At 38.7% G+C, this 20092-nt stretch overlaps 1 protein-coding gene across 4 annotated transcripts in view; it reads left to right on the plus strand.

Annotated features, from left to right (window-relative positions):
* dacha (dachshund a) overlaps positions 1–20092 on the plus strand; it is a 155985-nt gene that overhangs the window by 106491 nt on the left and 29402 nt on the right. For 2 of the 4 annotated variants that reach the window (XM_079585591.1, XM_079585590.1), the window contains 4 exons: positions 15214–15363; positions 16970–17142; positions 18382–18517; positions 18635–18709. In XM_079585591.1, the coding sequence (XP_079441717.1) occupies positions 15214–15363; positions 16970–17142; positions 18382–18517; positions 18635–18709 (534 nt within the window). The remainder of the gene's footprint in view (positions 1–15213; positions 15364–16969; positions 17143–18381; positions 18518–18634; positions 18710–20092) is intronic. The other 2 variants (XM_079585593.1, XM_079585592.1) reach the window with 1 other exon arrangement.

The raw sequence follows: 20092 nt of genomic DNA on the forward strand, positions 1-20092 counted from the left end.
GTACACACACACACACACACACACACACACACACACACACACACACACACACACACACACACACACACACACACACACACACACACACACACACACACACACACACACACACACACACATTATATGTATATATATATATATATATATATACATACACACACACACATACACACACACCCATATATATATATATATATATATAGGCTATATATATATATATATATATATATATATATATATATATATATAAAATTTATACATTTAGCATAACCAGACCATTTAAAATGCACATTATTTAATTGTGACCTATGTTTATATTTGTGGGAAATTGTTTATAATGGTCATAATGATAGTAAAATGAAAATTGTGGTAATTAGTGACCTTTATAGTTACAACAGTGACTTTGAAAACAGAATTACTACTCCTCTGCCTAAACACATGTAGTGCTTTAAATATAAAGGGCACTTGCGTAATTAATTAAGTGAAGAACCTATTTCAGTATTTCAATTAGGTTTTTTTTCTCTGCCACTTAGTCTGCTCTAAAAGTCCTGTTAATCTTTGAGAAACTTAATTTTTGCATATTCTCATATTCATATGTTATAGTTTGACCTTTGATACACAAAATAATCAATCACAATATATTTCTTTTTGACTTGTAGATACATTTTACCCGAGTAATAAGTTCAGACAGGTCAGAGTAGGTCATTAATCAACTATTATCTTGTATAACATCTTGTATGCAAGGTGACATTCAGAAGTCAGAGGTCCACATTGCCCCATGTGGCCAGAATATTAAAATCAGGAACAGAAAGGTGTCAATACTGTTTAACATTCACACATACAGTAACATCCAATGTGTAACACAAAATATTTAAATGTGATTTTGAGGTAAATGTTATTTTACAAATTATTATTCAGACATTCGCTGCACATCGGAGATCGTCTGCTGTTAACATATTAGTCTCTTTAGTTTGTCGTGCGGACTGAAAATCTGTAATCAGAAATCTCCCCCAATATATTTAGTCCTCTGACTAAAATATGTGCCCGGATCCAGCTATCCAAAATTAATGTTCCATAAATCATCATCCCCACAGGGACAGGAGCTGCTTGCTGACCATTGCCGGAGACGAGCGCCCACATACTGTATTTCCGCTCACACTTTTACACTATACACGGAGGCATACTCGCATACATAACATGTCAGGTATACCCCATTTTAAAATTGTATTAGCAACCACACACACTCAAGCGCGCAAGAAGCTGAACAGCTGAACACTATACGTTCATACACAAACCTGTGGAGCAGAGCTGCATTGATTACCCAGCCTGTCCATCAGGACGCAGTGTGTCAGATAAACAGATGGCTCATACAGCAAAGGACCATATGAAGGACCTGCATTATCTTCACTCACCGGCCTGTGCCTCATATTCCTTGCACTCCTGCAGGTTAAACCCGCTCTTGACTGCTTCTCCGTTACCTTGATTTCCGGATGACCATGCAGTCATCCTGAATTAATGTGTCATCGAGAATGAACTTCTCTTCTGGCAAAAGAGAGATATGTTGTATTTCATGTGGGGAAAACATGCCTCTAAATTGCTTTCATTGAGTTGACTCAATTTATAAGGATTTACCCTATTAGACTTAAATGAATAGTTCACAAAGTCCCTGATCACTGTGAACTGTCAACTACGGCACAAGCTGCATTACTATTTTTTTTTAAATCCTACTTTTGCATTCCACAGTAGATCAATTCTCTCAAGTAATTCTCACCTTCCTCTCATCCAGAAGTGTTTGAACAAGTTAAGAGTGGCTAAGGAGTATGTAACAAAGTGCTTGTGAGTACACGCTTATGTCCAAAGCTTCTGTATTTAGTCCCAAACCCTCGGTTCAGCTAATGGGAATCCATCCCGAGTAATGACCCACAGTTCCTGTCGGTAATGAGATGTGGGAATTGCCCGTCCGTTCGACCAGATGATGCTGTATTAACGGACTGGGCCAAGCAGGATGGACGGGGGGCCGCCTGAAGCCCCAATGCCCCGCCTCATTTTTCATCCGGCCGACACCAGAGCTGGCGTGAAGGTCCGAAGGGGGATTGATTTCAAATGAGCCTCAAAATGACGTCTAATGAAAGCCCATAAAGACGTGGGGCTCTCCACTCCAAAACAGTCAAATGAGCCACGATCTATTGAGGATAAACTCTTGACGAGTCCTTGCTTCCGGATGAAGGTGGTTACTCAACCTCATCTACGAAATTGTATGACAAATGTATGCATTTACTGGTCAACACGTATCCTCTAAGCTACATTTCCCAAAAGTGTGGTGCATGAGAGTCTCCTGAGCCCCCATCTTCGGTGGCACTCATTGATATGTAAACGCAGGGCGATATCAAAGAGACATCTTTTCAGGCTTTCTGTGAAGCGAGCACTACTTATGATCAAAGGATAGTCGCCGTAAACCGTTCAAAGAGAACAGAGTTCTCTGATGGCCATTAATGTGTGTCTGTGATAAGGGTAAGTGAAAGACTGTGCCATCTTATGCAGCACAAAAGGCCCGTGAGAAACACAATATAGGACTCAGTTAGCGAGGCTGATGAGATGTTGAATATTCAGCTGTAGGTGAAGGTATAAATATGACATTCATTATTGAGAGGCCTCTGCAAGAATAGTTACTTATTTACCAAAGCAAAGAGATCCAGAAACTCACCTAGGTTTTTAGGATGCATCTTTGTTCCAATTTTCAAACTTTTTGTCACTTGGTGTTCACCAGGGCTCTATCCTTAGTCCACTCTAACTTTTCCTTGTTCAGTAAAATGAATGTATCTCTTGTAAAACTAGTGTGCAGTGGTTCTCACAGAGTCATCAAATAAGTTGGCACTTAGTGCAATTATTCTGAATTAAGGCTAAAATTTAGAACCAAATGAAGCCCCATGCATGAGAATATTTCTATGTACACCTATGTTATTAGTTATATCAGTGTAGAAATGTGCTTTTGCTGTAGCTTTCGCTCCTGTCAAAGCAGTGCATCTCCTTCAACCTTCTACCTACTTCTCACAGCAATTAACACTTCATTAAAAGAGCTCTTTAATCATTTTCACTTTCAATTCAAACACTTTTACGTCGGGCCTCTTGTGGATTGCTCTCTCATTGTTCAGGGAGGGAATTAATGACTTAAAATTTATATGTTTTTTCCCCCTTGATCGCTCTTCTTCATTATTACTTCTTTGTTATTCCGTGTAAATAGATTTTTTGCACCCCAAACTCAAAGCTCCATAGTCTCCTATGGGGCTTTGAGCGGAGGTGTTTTCATAAACTTGTAAAGACATCCATGCTTTTGTGTCTTCTAAGTCATCATAACATCATAACATAACTCTTCTATAGAGCTGTTTGCGAGTGAGTCTTTCTACTTAATGAGATTTACCATTGCTCCACGTTGAATCTATCCAACTGACCTGGGATGGATGTTAACGATTAGATGTGGCGTATTGCATTAGGTGCAACATGAAACAGCAGCATATTTGGGGTTGACTCGTCAAAGTGCTTTCCAGCAGCAGCATAGTATGCTTGATTACAATAGGAAATGTGTCATAATGGAATTCAAGATAGTTGGCATGGAAGTGAATGCATAGCAGTTAGTCATATACTCAGTGGGGTAAGATGTACCGGCCCCTTAATCGAGTAAACTGTGCATTATTTTGGCCATGTGACCATATATTTAGAAAAGACCTATTACATACACCTATCTACGCTTTGAAAAAAATGTAAACGAAAAAACTCCTGCATTATTCCTGGTCAAAGTACATTTTCTACACAACAGGTAAATAGAAATTTGTGTCAAAGCAAATTTATCCAGGTCTAAAAAAATATATCGGACATGATGGGAAATTGTAAATATATAAAACTGTCACTTATTTGGCTACAATTTAGCCACGAATTAAGCCGTGAAACCTTTTCCCCAAAATGGTAGCTATGGGATAAAGTGGCAGTGTTCAATTAGTTATAGTAAAATAATAATAATAATATGATATTACAAAATATTGAAAATGGTTTCGCTACATATATGCATATATTCGGAATATAAATGGTTTATGAACATGTAAAAATGGCAATGGAATTGTCCATTAGTAAATGTTTTTGTACTCATGTTCATATTTTAATAAAATGTATTCAAATGTTCATATTCCCCCCAATTATTTAACTTGTGTCACTGGACTTTGTTAAGAGATCATATTTTCCTATCAGTCCTTGATCCTACAGTCTTGTGTCCTCTGTTCCAGGGCAGGTTTTGTGTATATGTGTTGTTACCTGCTTGCATCATATCGCACAGCGCAGATAATTCTCATACAGTGGGACTGAACGGAGATTCACGCAGATGTCGCATCGCCATGGCGGCTGAGACTGATGTATAGCAGTGAAGGTTGTCCTCCTCAGGGGCTGTAGTGTGTGAGGTGTGTGTGGGGACATCTGTGCGGAGCAGGGAGGATTCTGCGGGGAGGGCAGCCAGAGGGGTGTCTGGCACAGTGTAGATGGATATTGAGAGCTCAGCGGGTGCCCCACAAAGCATTGAAAACACACTGCCACTCACATACGCATGTACGCATCAGCCTCCTAACCTGAAAACCTGTAAGATAGACAAATATCATGTCACTCTTAACACGGCAAACTGTGTCTGAACCCAGTATGTTACATATAGAAAAGATACCCTTCCAGACTTCAAAGATGACAGTTGTGTCAGCTGATGTACTGTAACATATTTCACATAAAATCTCTACTGGGGTTAAAGCCAGGTGCAACTTGAAACAGGAACTTGAGACTGCACAAGCCCCTCCCACTCTCAGACATCTCTTGTCATAGTCACCACAACGATCCGCAGAGCAGGCGAGCAGCGACCACGTCTTCCGAACTTCCTTTCACTGGGGACAGCCAGGTAACGATTGTGTTTGCCCTAAACTTCTACTCTGTGAAATGAAAACAGCCAGCCTAACTTAGGCAGTAGCCCTCTATTAAAGGTAGGGTAGGCAATGTTCAGAGAGGCTAGCAATAGCGACCAACTTTGCCTTCCCACCCTGCCTTCAGAGCGTCTCCAAAGCCACGCCTCCTTCAAAACACATGAACGCGTACAGCAGGGAGCAAGCAAAAGTGTCATGAGAGACGGCATTAAACTACCTCATTTCTCGAAGCACATGACATTACAATAATAATGAACATAAACAACTTAAAGAGCTCTGACCTGTACCACCTGACTGCTGCAGATTAATTTCGCCGTTGATAGTGTAGCCACATGGAAGGGGGAATCTCCTCAGCCACCACCAATGTGCAGCATCCACCTGGATGATGCGACGGCAGCCATATTGTGCCAGAACGCCTACCACACACCAGCTTACTGGTGAAGAGGAGACAGAGTGATGAAGCCAATCAGTGTATGGGGATGATTAGGAGGCCATGATGGACAGAGGTCACTGGGCAAATTTGGCCAGGATGCCGGGGTTACACCCCTACTAGTTTCGAAAGACATCTTGGGATTTTTTGTGACCACAGAGTCAAGACCTCGGTTTAACGTCTCATCCGAAGGACGGTGCTTTTTTTTTTGATAGTATAGTGTCCCTGTCACTATACTGGGGCTTTAGGACCCACACAGACCACAGGGTGAGCGCCCCCTGCTGGCCTCACTAACACCTCTTCCAGCAGCAACCTGGTTTTCTCAGGAGGTCTCCCATCCAGGCACTAACCAGGCTCAGCCCTGCTTAGCTTCAGTGGGCAACCAGTCTTGGGCTACAGGGTGATATAGTGATATTTAAACGCATAAATTCGATATATTCGTTAATATATGAAAGTATGCCGCTCCTTATGTTTTGTTCTTTGTTTATTTTATGATTAAAGTTCTGTTTAATGTCCACCTCCTTCCCTGAACTTGAACTTGACAATTCACATTATTTTATTTCATTATAATGAAATTGCCACAAGTAAATACTATCATACAGGCTTTATCTGACAAATGAAAATTATGGGGTAACGCAGCGCTGTTTTACTTGGGCAGAAAAATCATACTAAAAATACATTTGAGTGTGTTAAAAGTTATGTTATAACGTTACTCTGTGCGTTCACTCGGTGACTGGTATGAGACACTTGTTGCACACTGCAGTAATCTAGATCCATATTAGATGCATGCAAATCATTTTAAAATAGATCATATGGTGGAGAAAATGCAGTATTACAGTTATTACAAATAAAGCTCTTTCTGATTTTGCTATGTTAGCAACTTGACAAAACAGTGTTGTCTCTGAGGCAAGCTGCAAACGTTACTCACGGTAAATCAAGAAAACAAGAGATTCAAACAATAAGAATAACAGCGTTGAGCTGTGTAACAATGATTCGTTTTCTGTAGATAAAGGTATGCAAACAGTTGCTCACCTGTCTAATAAAACACATAATTTGTTAAAGCATCTTTGGCGTTTCCATGGTTTCTACGGAAGTAAGACCAGAAATCTAAGGAAATCTAATCGGATATCACGTCACTGACAGGTGAGGCAATGACACGGTCCATTACACTGTTTAAAATTGCAGATTTCTCTGGATTTAAACAGTGTTGGAAACATTTGGGATAATGTAAGTACACAAAGTACACAGTCAACAAAATATATAACACTGTTATACAAAAAAATATTGTGCCTTGTATATTGCGCCTTTAAATAAAACTAACACCATAAAATATTTTTGCTACATGATTTTTTTTTAACTGCAATAAAATAAATTATAAAAAAATAACATTTTATTTCAGCTAGTTCAACATTTCTCATTTTCATTTAGTTTAACTTGATGTACTAAAATAGCTCAAACTTAAATTGAAATAAACATTCATAATATACTATATAGACATAAAAAAACAATGACTAATAAAACAAAACAAATAAAGTTGCCATTTTGTGCACATTTGTCAAAATCATATTATATTAATTGTATTATTTTTTTGTTGTTTAGCTTTATATAGGCTATTTATTTCTTTATATATATCTCAAAGTTAGAGAATTGGTGTGTGAAGGTCACCTGTTTACACCTATAAGCTGAAATCCACACCAGCGAGATGAACGATAAGGCAGTAACCTGTGCTGTGTGTGTCAGCCCAGTGTATTTGTCATTAGCTTGAATTTGTATGCACCTTGTTGAGCACGGGGTGACGTGGAGGGGGGGGGGGGGGGTGCTCGGAAGGGGTGAGGGCGGGGGGCTTGAGTTTGGCCAAAAGCACAGCTGTACTGCCTGCCGTACTGATTGCCTCTCCTTCTCTCGCCCTCATTTATCTTCATTTCTTCCCAATTACACCAAATTAGCAATAGTCTCAGTTGCATTACCAACTTAATCCCCCCTTTTTTTTGCGGGCTGCATTATGCGGTGGCAGATGATTCCTTGGCGGGAGTCAGGGTAAACAGCCATGAAAATGCCACCCCGGCAGATGGCGAGGCCCACAAGAAATATGACAAACAGAGTGCCAGCGTGCCGTCCTCTGCCCGTACCCGCTACAAGCTGTTAATGCGCTCCCGGACAGTTTGTGTGTGTGTGTGTGTGTGCGTGTGTGTAGCTTTGTGTGTATGAAACTGTAAGGTTTGTCGGCATAACGATATTAATGAATGCACGCGCGTGTGTGTGTGTCACACAGTATGTTTAGTTTTAAATAGACGGCGGAACGAAAGCAACACCGTGAGTTGTGTGGCTATATGACGAACAGTGAACACGTACTGTATGACTTCAGAGGTGTTTGTGGTTTATCCGTTTACTATTGACAGGTTATGTGCCTTTTACTCAAGATGAGACCTTACACATATTAGTACCAAATTTAACCATTTTTATGGTAACTTAATAATAATATCCGATTCAAATTAATTGTTCTTTTGAGTTGAATCTGTTCAATTAATTTTTTTTAATAACAACTCACGACTCACTGAACTGAGAACTGTGTATTTTGAACTTGTCTGATTCTTAAGGATTGAAGACGAGATAAATTATTAGAGCAACCGTGGATTTGACTGATGGGGCAAAAATTAAGTTATTTCTGATGAATAGCAAATAGTTTTATTTAATAAAAATACTGGAATTATGTTTATAATTTTATTTTTTTGCAAACGTGAATGAATTGTAAATCATACCAACATATCCAAAACCAAAGCAGTGTTTTCTTGGGAACATTTTTTGAGCAACATTGCTCGAAACAACTGATTTGCTGAATTGAGTTGGGCCAGACTAACATAGCAACATTGGCAATGGAGTTTGGGGTGGGATGTCCTTTTTATCCGAGACCTAGTCAATAAATTTGCATTGTCAAAATGATTGTCACACTTGTCTGGGTCACATTGTGACTCAGTTTCCAGAAACCTCTCTGTACTTGAGTGTGAGACGTTTAGCCCAGGATGTTGTTTGGGTTGGATTAAACACACGCAAAGACTTGCTGATTTTTCACTGACCAAAGGCATAAACATACACACACTGTTTACTGACAGAGCCAACATCAGCACATGCGACCGCTCAAACGGGGGCCTGAAGACCCTAAACCCATCACAGGCCCAAACAACACGGCCGAGAAGATGATTCACAGGCCACAAAAAAGTAATGACCCAGCCCCCCCCCCCCAAAAAAACGAGAATATTTGTATATCTCTCTGATCAAAGCTTGCTCTTGTTTTGATCTGTGTCGTTTTCTGAAGCATATTTTGTGCTTGCTAATGACGTGCAGCCTTTTAAGACACCATACTTTTGACCTCAGTGCTAATGCGCTGGCCAGTGTTATATTATTCACACACACGCATGGACTTGAGTCTCCAGGCAGTGAACGGTGGGACTCTGTAGGTGAAGGCAGGCTTAGGTGCCAGATGGTGAGTCTGACTGGCCAACAAACACTCCACTTCAGTGGTTTAAAGGAAGAGGAAACATACAGTTTCTCCCACACATAAAGGTTAGGACTAGTCATTGATCCTTATACAGCCAAGACCAATATTTTGGCCGATACTTGCCATTTTTTAATTATCGGCATTGGGCGATAAGTTTTCCTACCTGGATAATGAAGTGTCATTAGAGGGACTACTATTTTGACATCACTTAACAGTTCAGGCAGAAACATCAAGCACTTTAAAAATAAAAGCAAAGCGTTTGGCTGTAATATTGTTAATGTTTTGTTGGGTGGTTTTTGCGTTAGTCACGGAAATCTCACAGTTTGCACGCCATTCCATGGAAGTGAAGCCACACAATGCAAACAAATGTGTTCACACTTCCTGACACACAACTGCAATTTTGGTTTACTAGACAAAACGTTATATGGGACAAATTAGAAACCTGAACCCCTCGTGCTCAAAGTTGCAACTGGACCAGGTTCAGGTTCATTTACTTTTCCATTAAAAGGCAATATTTGCTCGCTGGAATTGATTTCCAGGGGCATTTTTTAACTTACCTTATTAGTGTAAAAAAAAAAAAAAAAGTTGCCAGCCACTGCCAGCGTTTTTGATCATTTTCACAAAAATGTCATGGCCCCCAGAATAATTTGTTGAATGAATGTCTTACCATACAATATGTCAAAAGAAAGAACAGACCCTCTGCTAAAAAAAAAAAGTTTTAATCTAGCTTCATGCATTTCCATTCAAGTTTCATAAAAAAAATCAAAATGCTGAGAAAATCGCGTTTTTTGTCAAAGACTGTGTCGGGATCGGAACGCTGATCAAAACACAGATGGAGTAGATCGAGCCCAACACCCCTAACGCTTGCACAGTCCTACAGCTCGTCCTGGGTCGACATTTCATTCAGTAACATTAGGCAGTTTCGATTTTATTGCTGTTTAATGTTGATGATCGCGTTATTGTACATGTGCATATGATGACATATGATATCGCTTGTTTCTGCTTCTTCTTCACCTGTGTTTTGATCAGGAGATTCAGTACTCTTTCAGAAGATGTCATAGCGCCCCCTATCGTATAACAGTGAAAACACGGAAAGCAAATGTAAATGTAATTAAATGTAAATTAAATGCTATAAATTTGTTATTCTCAATGCTGCAAAAAATGTGAAAACAAATTATTCTGATGCTTTTCATTAATTTCCACATTTTACTTTAATCACAGATTTAGTTTGGGGTATTTTTTTGCCCTGTTATCTTGAATTTGAGGGACATTTTTTGCCCCAAGCCCCCATTAATGACTCTGCACTGGACCAACTAGCCATGTTTGGGAATCAATTACTGATCTATGTGTTTATCCACTGACCTGCAAAGACCCAAGACTGATAGAGGCAGATGTAGGAATGAAGTTATCAAATAAAGTCACAGGTTCATTTGACCGCCTAAATGAACCGTGAGAAGGATAGGAACTTGTTAAATAGGTTCATTTGTAACTGGGAAGAGAGCAAAAGCTCCACCACAGACCTGATTGCTGGATCAACACACCACATTGACTATTTATCAAAACAGTAAGGAATCATTCTGAATTATTTGTGCACAACCTAATTAATATTCATGAGCCTTTGCCACTCATGACGTTCAAACCAGCACATCTGTGCAAATAAAAATAACTGTTCCTGTAGCTCAAATGGCAGAGGAAACACACATAGTGATCAAATACCTTGAATGAACCGTAAATAACGGCAGAGGGTGTGTGACTGAGTCAAATGGAAGATGTTTTCGAGTGAGTTGATCATTGGCATATTGATGATTTTGAAAAAAATGCTTGATTTTGGTTGAAAGCTCAATACGTTGAGTTTCACATGGGGGCAGTGGGGAATAGTGTATCTGTGCACGTGCCCATAGATGCGTGTCGCAATTACGGCAGACTTTTTAAAAAGGGATGCAGTTAACCAGCTCTGTCAGCGTGTGGTTAAGGAGCATCACGGTGATGGACACATTCTCAAAGCATGACTGACGTCTGGACGGGATGCCGAAACATAGACACTCTCCATCTCTCTTGCTTGCTTACTCTTCCTCTATCTCTACTGGCTGGCACCACTTTTAGGCTAATTACTTTAGCAGCCAACACTGGAGGAGCTCTTGGACTAAACCCAAATGGGCCATCAGCACCAGAGCTGTGGATAGTTCAACTCCACACTCGCTCTGATATACTGCATGCTCTCACACACACACACACACACACACACACACACACACACACACACACACACACACACACACACACACACACACACACACACACACACACACACACACACACACACACACACACACACACACACACACACACACACACACACACACACACACACACACACACACACACACACACAGAGACTGCCACTGCAGTTAGCCTGTTACAGAGGTCACAGCCCTGAGTTGTGGGATATGTATAATAAAACAGAGAAATGGTGCTTTAGACGCTGTGTGATCATTATGAAGCCCGTTTAATGATGTTGTGGAACAGAGTGAGACAAACTCACGCATACATGCACATGTGTTTCTTTACGTGAAGGCACTTTTCTGTCCCAAGGGTTGAATTTTGTAACATATTTTTTTTTTTTTCTTCAATTGAAGGTCACTTTAAAATGATATTGGGAACTTTTATTGTGCTTTCATTGTTTATTTTTGTTACTTTTCAAATGCCTTTTATACATTTTACTGTTTTACCCTCTCAGACAATATTTAACGTTGCTTATATGAACTTTGATAAACAAATCTTTATAGGATTTTTTTTCATGTTTTTGAAAAACGTCTCTCATGCTCACCATGGCTATATTTATTAGATCAAAAACAGTAATACTTTGAAATATTATTTGAAAATTACTTTTCTATTTTAAATATTTAAAAATGTAATTTATTCCTGAATTTTCAGCATCATTACTCCAGTCTTCAGTGTCACATGATCCTTCAGAAATCATTCTGAGATGCTGATTTGCTGCTTAAGAAACATTTATTATTATTATTATCAATGTTGAAAACAGTTGTGCTGCTTAATTTTTTTTTGTGGAAACCATGACACATTTTTTTTTCTGTATTTGAAAAATGAATGCATTGATTTGAAATATAAATCTTTTGTAACATTGTAAATTTACTTTACTGTCACTTTTGATAGATTTAATGTTAATGATTAATAAAAGTATTTTTTTTAACTTACTGACTGCACCTTTTGAACGGCAATGTATAATATTTTCACACATATTACTTCCTTCATTTGTGATGTCCACAAACTATTTTAATGTTTTTTTTATTTTTTATTAATAAATTATTTTTATATATATCTATTTCAATCCGTAAAATAATATGGCTCAAATTGACAATGAAATGCTGGATATGAAACCTTAGCAAAACAAAGTCATCCATTTTACAAAAGAAAATAAAAAATCTAATTTCCACTAGAGAACAATTTTAAACACAATACATCATGTCAGATGTGATGGAAATGACACTGTTGTGGAAACATTCATGACTTTTAAACAAAAAGGCACAATTCTCCAATGCTAAATGTATATACTCTCGGACACTAGGCACTTAAAATAAACTAGTAAGAGTGTAAAAAGCATGTTTTAACATAGTTTTTCTACAAGTCCACAGGGCTAAAAATGGCTATTGTTGAAGAATCATCCGTTGGCTATTTAGCACCTATACTGCGGGACCTCTGAGCTCTGCTCGTATGTTCAGAAATTAATTATATTAGACAAGAGCAAATATAGGTCATGTGGAATTTGCAATGCAAACACTTTTGCTCTCTGTCCCTCTTCATCTATGTCTCTCTTAAAGGGATAGTTCACTCAAAAATACAAATTATGCCATCATCTGCTCATCATCATCATGACATTCCAGACCAGACTTTTTTTTCTCCTTCAGAAAACCTCTCACTTTTCCTCGGTTATGTTATTTCCCTTAAACATTATATTTCTTAAAATATAACTCGTCTTCTGCCTGTCTTCTGAATAGGAATATTTATAAAACATGAATCCCATTCTAGGAGATTAGAAAGCAATTTAGGAAAATACAGTGTGGACGCCGTTCTGGTTTTGCGTTGTAACGTTCAATATTTACATCATGTTGGAGGGATACTAAAACTGATTACAGTGATATCTATGCATCATTACGCACTGATGGGCCTCACAAATGGCTTCAGAATTCATTCTAAAGCAGTTTACATCCTATTACGACTTCATTACACAGGACACGTATTGCTTATGGATTGTGTATTGATATCAAATGTCATGAACGGTTCCTCCCTCATCGTTTTGTGTTTCATCAGCCGTCCGCCCCACTCATCTCGTCCCGCACACACACACACACACACACGTGTGTACGCGCTCTCCGCTTCGGCCTCAGGTGTTTGGGCATAGCCATTACTTTATCAGGCTGTTTTTTCCTGCTCATTCAAACGACTCCCCGATGAACGGCGCCCCCGCGTTCTACAGAGAGAGATTTTAATTCGTATTATTATTAAAAGAATCACTCACTGCAATCTGTTGCAAAAACACCATCTGCTGGATCACTCGTAGGACCTCCGTTGCTTATTAGGCAGAATTAGACAATGATTTCCTCTCCTCCGCTTTGCAATCTTTCTCCCTCTTCTCTCAACTAATTCAACTTAAGTTGTTTTATGACACTTAGCAGCTAGCTTTTCTGCTGCATTTCATTCCAGCGATTAATTCCCAGATGTCATCCGTTCTGGGATGAGTTTAGAGTGATTGGCAGAGGGGTTAACTCTTCAACAGCCTGGGTCGAGATGGGATTTTGTGCACGAGTTCGGTCTGAAGTTGTGGAGGCGGTCAGACTTGAGACTCAATAAAAGTGTGATCCTGCTCACAGGAACTGTACTTACATTTTCTGTCCTTCCTTTACTATAATATCATTTAAAATGAAATGTCTCCCTCTATAAATGTTCTCTTACAACTGTTCTCTTCAGCCTATTTTAGGATGATTTTTATGCATTTTTAAAAAATGAAATAGATTATATATTTTTATATGTTATTTATACATGTTTCGTGGTAAATCCTGATGATTATAATTAAAACATATCTCATCTTTTCTGTTGTAAAATTTTGCATTACAGTAATGAGAATTACAATAATGTAAATTAAACTCGAACGTAAGGCGCAAAAACAAATTCTGCTTAAAATAAATCTTCTTTTGAACGTTCTATTCATCAACGAATCTTTGGAATAAGAAAAGCAGCTGCCACAAAAATTAAGCAGCAAAAACTGTTTTCAAAATTGATAATGATAAGAAATGTTTCTTGGGCATCAAATCAGCATATTAGAATGATTTCTGAAGGATCACATGACACTGAAGACTGGAGTAATGAAATGATGCTGAAAACTCAGCTTTTCCAACACATATAATTTATATTTTAAGATCTATACTTTTTATTTTATTTTATTTAAAAATATTCCACATATATTTAATTACTGTTTTGACGGCATCTTTGATCAACTAACTTTGGTCTTTTCTAATAATAAAATATAATTCATGCTCTCACTTTCCATCCTCTCGAATGCCGTTCAGCATTAAACAGACTACTGTAACTTTTAGACTTACTCTCTTAAAAATAAAGGTTCTTTATTGGTATCGATTGTTCCATAAAGAACCTTTAACATCCATGGAACCACTAAAGATTCTGCGTAGTTGAAAAAGGTTCTTTAGATTGTTCAAATGTTCTTCACTATAAGAAAAAATGGTTCTTTTAAGAACTAATCACTGAAAGGTTCTTTGGGGAACCAAAAAATGGATCTTTTATGGCATCGCTGCAAAAATTCAGTTTTGGAACCTTTGAAGTGTGATGTGATGTGAAAGCCAAGTATGGTAACCCATACTTGGTATTTGTCCTCTGCATTTAAAACCCATCCAAGTTCGTGCACACACACATTAGGAGCAGTGAGTAGCGTCCACACACACACTCTGAGCAGTCGTGCCCAGGGAGAAATTTGTGGGTTAGGTGCCTTGCTCAAGGGCACGGGAATCCTTCGGGTTACACAACCTTCAGGTTACAAGTCCAACTCTCTAACTGTTAGCCCACAACTGCCCAACAAAGAGAGTATATGCAAATGAGATTGTTATATTACACCAGGTTGGACCAGGGTGTTTGAGCTCTTATCATATTTTTGCATAGTGCAAATTCAACATTTAATTTCAAAAGAGCGAGGAAAAGCTTTTAATGTTTTTTAATCCGTATTCTCCAGTCTTGTCTCTGTGATTACACCTGGAGTTCTGGCTCTGTATAGGGATCCAGACTCTCACTCAACCCTCCCTCTCTGTCTCCAGGCGGCAGCGAGTCGTCCTGGGATAAAGAGAAACTCCAGTCCCCCTCCTCCGGAGCCCAGCACGGTCTGGCTCACCTCGGCCTCTCCGCTCAGCACGGCTTGTCAGGGTCTCATCTCTCTTCCCTACAGCAGAGTCATCTCCTGGCTAACCGTGAGTCATTCATTCATCACATCCACTCATTCACGCCAGCTCCAGGTGCATTGATTCTTCTCGGCCCCATTGAGCTACACGTCGTGTTTGTTATCGTTCTTTGGTTCAGTGGTTTATTCTTTTGGTTCGCTCTTACAGTATGTTAAAAATTAGGTGGATAGCGTATTCATGACTATCAAATCATTTTCATGTTTTCTTATACCACGTTTTTTTGTTTAATGACAACACAAACAGTATTTGAAGTACATTTTACTTCTTTAAAGTGATGTACTTTGAGTGAATCTGAGGGAAACACTGAGCTTGATTCTGTCCACTAGAATTTGATTGGATTATGAAAAGTGAGCTATGATATTTTTGGCTATGGTATTATTGGCCTACACAATCTTGGTTACATTACTATAAAAGAGAAGTCATTTCAAAAACAGAAAAGAAGCATTTTACAATTAAAAGTGATGATAAATTTTCTTTAGCATAACAAAAATGCATTGATGAATCGGTCAGCACTGACAAATCAATCTGCAGATGAATCATGGCCAGTAAGAACAGGAACATTTATTAAAGGTGAATTGTGGAATTGTAAAAATAATGAGTGTTAACAGATAACTGATAGACCTGCCCCAAGCTTACGCCATTGGTTGAGCCATTGTCGCTGTGTCACCCTGGTCAAATAGAGTATTTTAACATGACCTTTAAAAGGAAAAAAGGATTCATGGTTTTCCTGTATTGCAGGTTTCTGCATTTTAGGCCTGTCAATTTTCCATCTCACCTCTCAAAAGAAGAAACACAAATATATGTGAACAAATTACAAGTTATACAGCACCAGCCATAGTATTTCAGTCACTAAAACCAGTGGGACAGAAAAATATCCTTAATGTAAAATACGCCTAATGCACTAAAACCAGTGATATTAAAAGATCAAATTCAATATAGATTTTAATGATGATGCATTATACAGGCGTGATGATGAGCATAGAATATATCTAAATTGCATGTTTATTTTATTTTTTTTTAAATGGTTTTATATGGGAATACGGTTAATGTGAAACTTTGTGTACTGCGCTCATATTCTGGTTGTCCGTACATAGTATGTTTTATTAAAAAGTTTAGTGAAAATATCACTCTCTTAATGCATTAAGCCACATTAAGAAATCTTATAATGGTTTTCTATGGTAAACTGCTTAAACATGCAATTTCGTGCATTGCGTTCATATGTTGACCGCATCCGTTCTCCTGTATACAGAATGCATCATCAATAAGGTTTGCAAAACACAGAACTTTCCATTTAAAATAAATGCTGTTTTTTTTATATTCTATTCATCAAAGAATCTTGGAATAAAAAATATTTAAATTTTAAAAGTTATAATACAAATGTCTCATGACCTTAAGCATTAAACAGACTACTCTAACTTTAAGACGTGTGCGAATGAGTTTCCATATGACATCAGGATAGACTAAGGTGTATACTGTATTTGGTGTTTTAATATCATTGTCTTAGTTTTGCTCTCCAGTTCCTATGAAAACTATGAATTGATTTAATGTTGCCTTTAAATACAAAGCGAGTTAAACCGAAGTGATTGCTAAGTCTCTCTCTGTCGTCCTCTCTCAGGGCTGGACCTGCCGTTTATGATGATGCCCCACCCCCTGCTGCCCGTCAGTCTGCCGCCCGCCTCCGTTGCCATGGCGATGAACCAGATGAACCACCTGAACACCATCGCCAACATGGCCGCAGCTGCTCAGATGCACAGCCCCCTGTCCAGAGCAGGAGCGTCCGTCATCAAGGTAACACACGCTCAAGACACAAAGTTGAGACTTCAGCGGCCAAACGCAGAAAAGTCATTCATTAGGGCTCAGCTAGAGTCAGCTCATTTTCACATCAGCTGCAGATCCCATCGGATTGGTGTCTTGCTCCAGTGACACGTTAGATGCGAGTCTGTCTCGCTCTATGAGCCATTTAACACCTGGGACAGAGCTGTATACCAAACCGTCTTAATTTCTACAAGAGAGAGCTTGATTCCAAATACTCCGAGGAGGAATAAGAGAATAAATGTTCTGTTGGGTCCGTGCGGAGCGCGTGTTAGGGAATATTAGATGCAGGCTTTTAAGACAAATACTATCTGTTATCTTACTGCCATGTTCCCCCTGAGAGGAGAGTGTGAGTCAATTTACAGTTGGAGGACACTCGTGTGTTTCTCTGAGATGCAGAAATGGCCCGAGGCGTACAGTACACACACACACACACACACGCACACTTTTACATAGATATCCACTGCCACGCACTAAAGAGCAATAGCTTCTGTCTGGGTACCACACCAGAATGTGTTTTTACTATGATAAAAGAAAATGTTGGTTGATCTTTCATTCCTCTAGAAGAATTGACTTCTCAGTTATGTTTCATTTAAGAACCAACTCCCAGATGTTTTCCCTAAAATTCTTTTGGGAAAATAAAAGACAAAAATGTCAATTGTTGACGTACAGTAAGAGTACAGAGCTATAGAAACCAATGTGACAATTTAGTTAATATCTAGACTAGTGAATCTGAGCACAGATTGAGATATTGTTGAGATCTCTGAAAGGCATGCAAGGGTCTTTTCCTCAGGGAAAAAAACGACAAGCAGGAGACAAGGGAAAGTCTCCATGTTACCTCATTGCTGTTTAGAAGAAACAGTTGAGATGTCAAAGATATTTCATTTGTGCTTTTTTTTCTGTGGGAAAATCAGATAGTGTTGATGGAAATAATTTTAGTATAATGTACTATTATAGTTTTTGTTAATATTTTGAATATTTGAATTGTATTAATTTATTAATGTTTCCTTGTCAACTAGTTGACATTTTGGGACAGTTGTTTTATGTTTTTTATTGTTTTTGGTTAACGATAATATCTCACTATCATACTATTAGACCCAGTTTTGTTCAGTTTAAATGGCAGGCCTGTTTGAGTCCTTTGTAAAGAATATGTGAACTGAATCTGTGTGTGTGTGTGTGTGTGTGTGTGTGTGTGTGTGTGTGTGTGTGTTTCAGGAGTGTGTACAGGACAGTCCGTCTCCTGCTCCGTCTCTGGAGGAAGCCCCTCGTCCCGGATCACAACCCTCTTCCCACCCCAGCAGTAGTGTGTCGAGCTCACCAAACCCACACACACAGAGTCCCGATCGCCTGGGTCAGTACACACACACAAGCACAATTAGTTTCAATGGGATGTTTTGTCAGAATTGGATGACTTCTGGGGACAACCTTGAGGACTCTTTTTAAACATGTTTTCTCTTCATGTGTGCAGTTTTGAGCCAGACCGATGGAGAACTGCAAGAACGAGACTCCGGCATCAATATGAAGAAAATCCTTAAAGAGAAAGGTTAGTTCCTCACTGTATCACACTAAAACACTCACTTGCAGCGTAGACATTGAGTAAAAGTGCAACAACATTTTTGCAGTGTGTGATGCACCACTTACACAAGAGCCACTTTCAAACCAATCAACTTTCTGTTGGTTAACACGATATATTTTTGTGAAAAACTCAATGCAAATTCTGTGACTTGAAATTTTTCGCCATTATGCGAAATTCCCAATCACGCAGATTCCTATTGAAATGACTGAATTATGCCCACAAAATTGTCAAACAACGGTAAAATGAACAGTAAAAAACCAAGTGACTGACAAGTATTTGTCACTTTTGGGTCTCATTCACTAATGTGCATATGCACACATTTGTAAGTGAAATCTGCATACAAATGTTTTCATGACCAAATCATGATTCATCAATAACTTTTGTACTAAAATGTATTCTAAATTTTCTGAAAGAAATGTAACAATTAAAACCACATCACTCTGTGGTTTCAATCACTCTGGTTGGCCTTATACAAGTGTTAAGATGAAATTGTATACATAGAAAATACATGTATAACATGTATAGACCTTATGCAGCCCCGCCCATTTTTGTTGCATTCTGTCTTCCGGTTTGTATTTCCACAGCATGACGGTAAGATCTTAAGGATTTATCAATGAACCTCTCGGTTTAAAATCTTCCCGGTCTACTGACATTTATGAAATCCACTTCAAACATTACAATGCTCATGATCATTTTTGTTATCGACAGCGATGCCATACAAATATACGGAGCTGCAGTTCAAAGACAAAATTCTACAAGCTTGTTGCAAGCTTGTTTCTCTCTGCCTATACATGTCTAATTAATATTAGAATGAGGTTAAGAATGAATTACTGTACATATAGATGCAAATAAGTTATTAGTGAATGTATTGTAGTAACAATACAAAAGCCCGAGTGGAAAACACACCACTCACATGTGAGATGTAGATCACGTTTTAAACACCGTCTCAGGAACAATGTAGTAAATTGCAGCTGACTCCTAGATGATGTCAGTTTAACGCTGCCGAGTGTATTGACACCACGCACAACATTTTAATGCGGACCGATGCTCGTTAGTTAAATTTACACCCGTTGGTTTAGACTGGCAGTATATTAGCGTCACAACACTTCTCTTTTAATTAATGACTTAATTAGGAGCTTAACTGAACATGTATGAAGTTCATATTTATGGCCTGTGTGTGTAGACGAGTGCAAGAGAGCTGTTAGAGCAGCTAAGTGCATAATTTATCATTATAAGAAAATGTTTTTTCTATGACACAAAGATATAGAGGTGTGTGTGTGTGTGTGAGAATCTCAGATGCCGTGGTGTGTGTGGGCACCGTTTCTGGAGCGTAACTTGTGCGCGAGTGTG

Source organism: Phoxinus phoxinus (genome assembly GCF_949152265.1).
Source record: "Phoxinus phoxinus genome assembly, chromosome: 17".
NCBI lineage: Eukaryota > Metazoa > Chordata > Actinopteri > Cypriniformes > Leuciscidae > Phoxinus > Phoxinus phoxinus.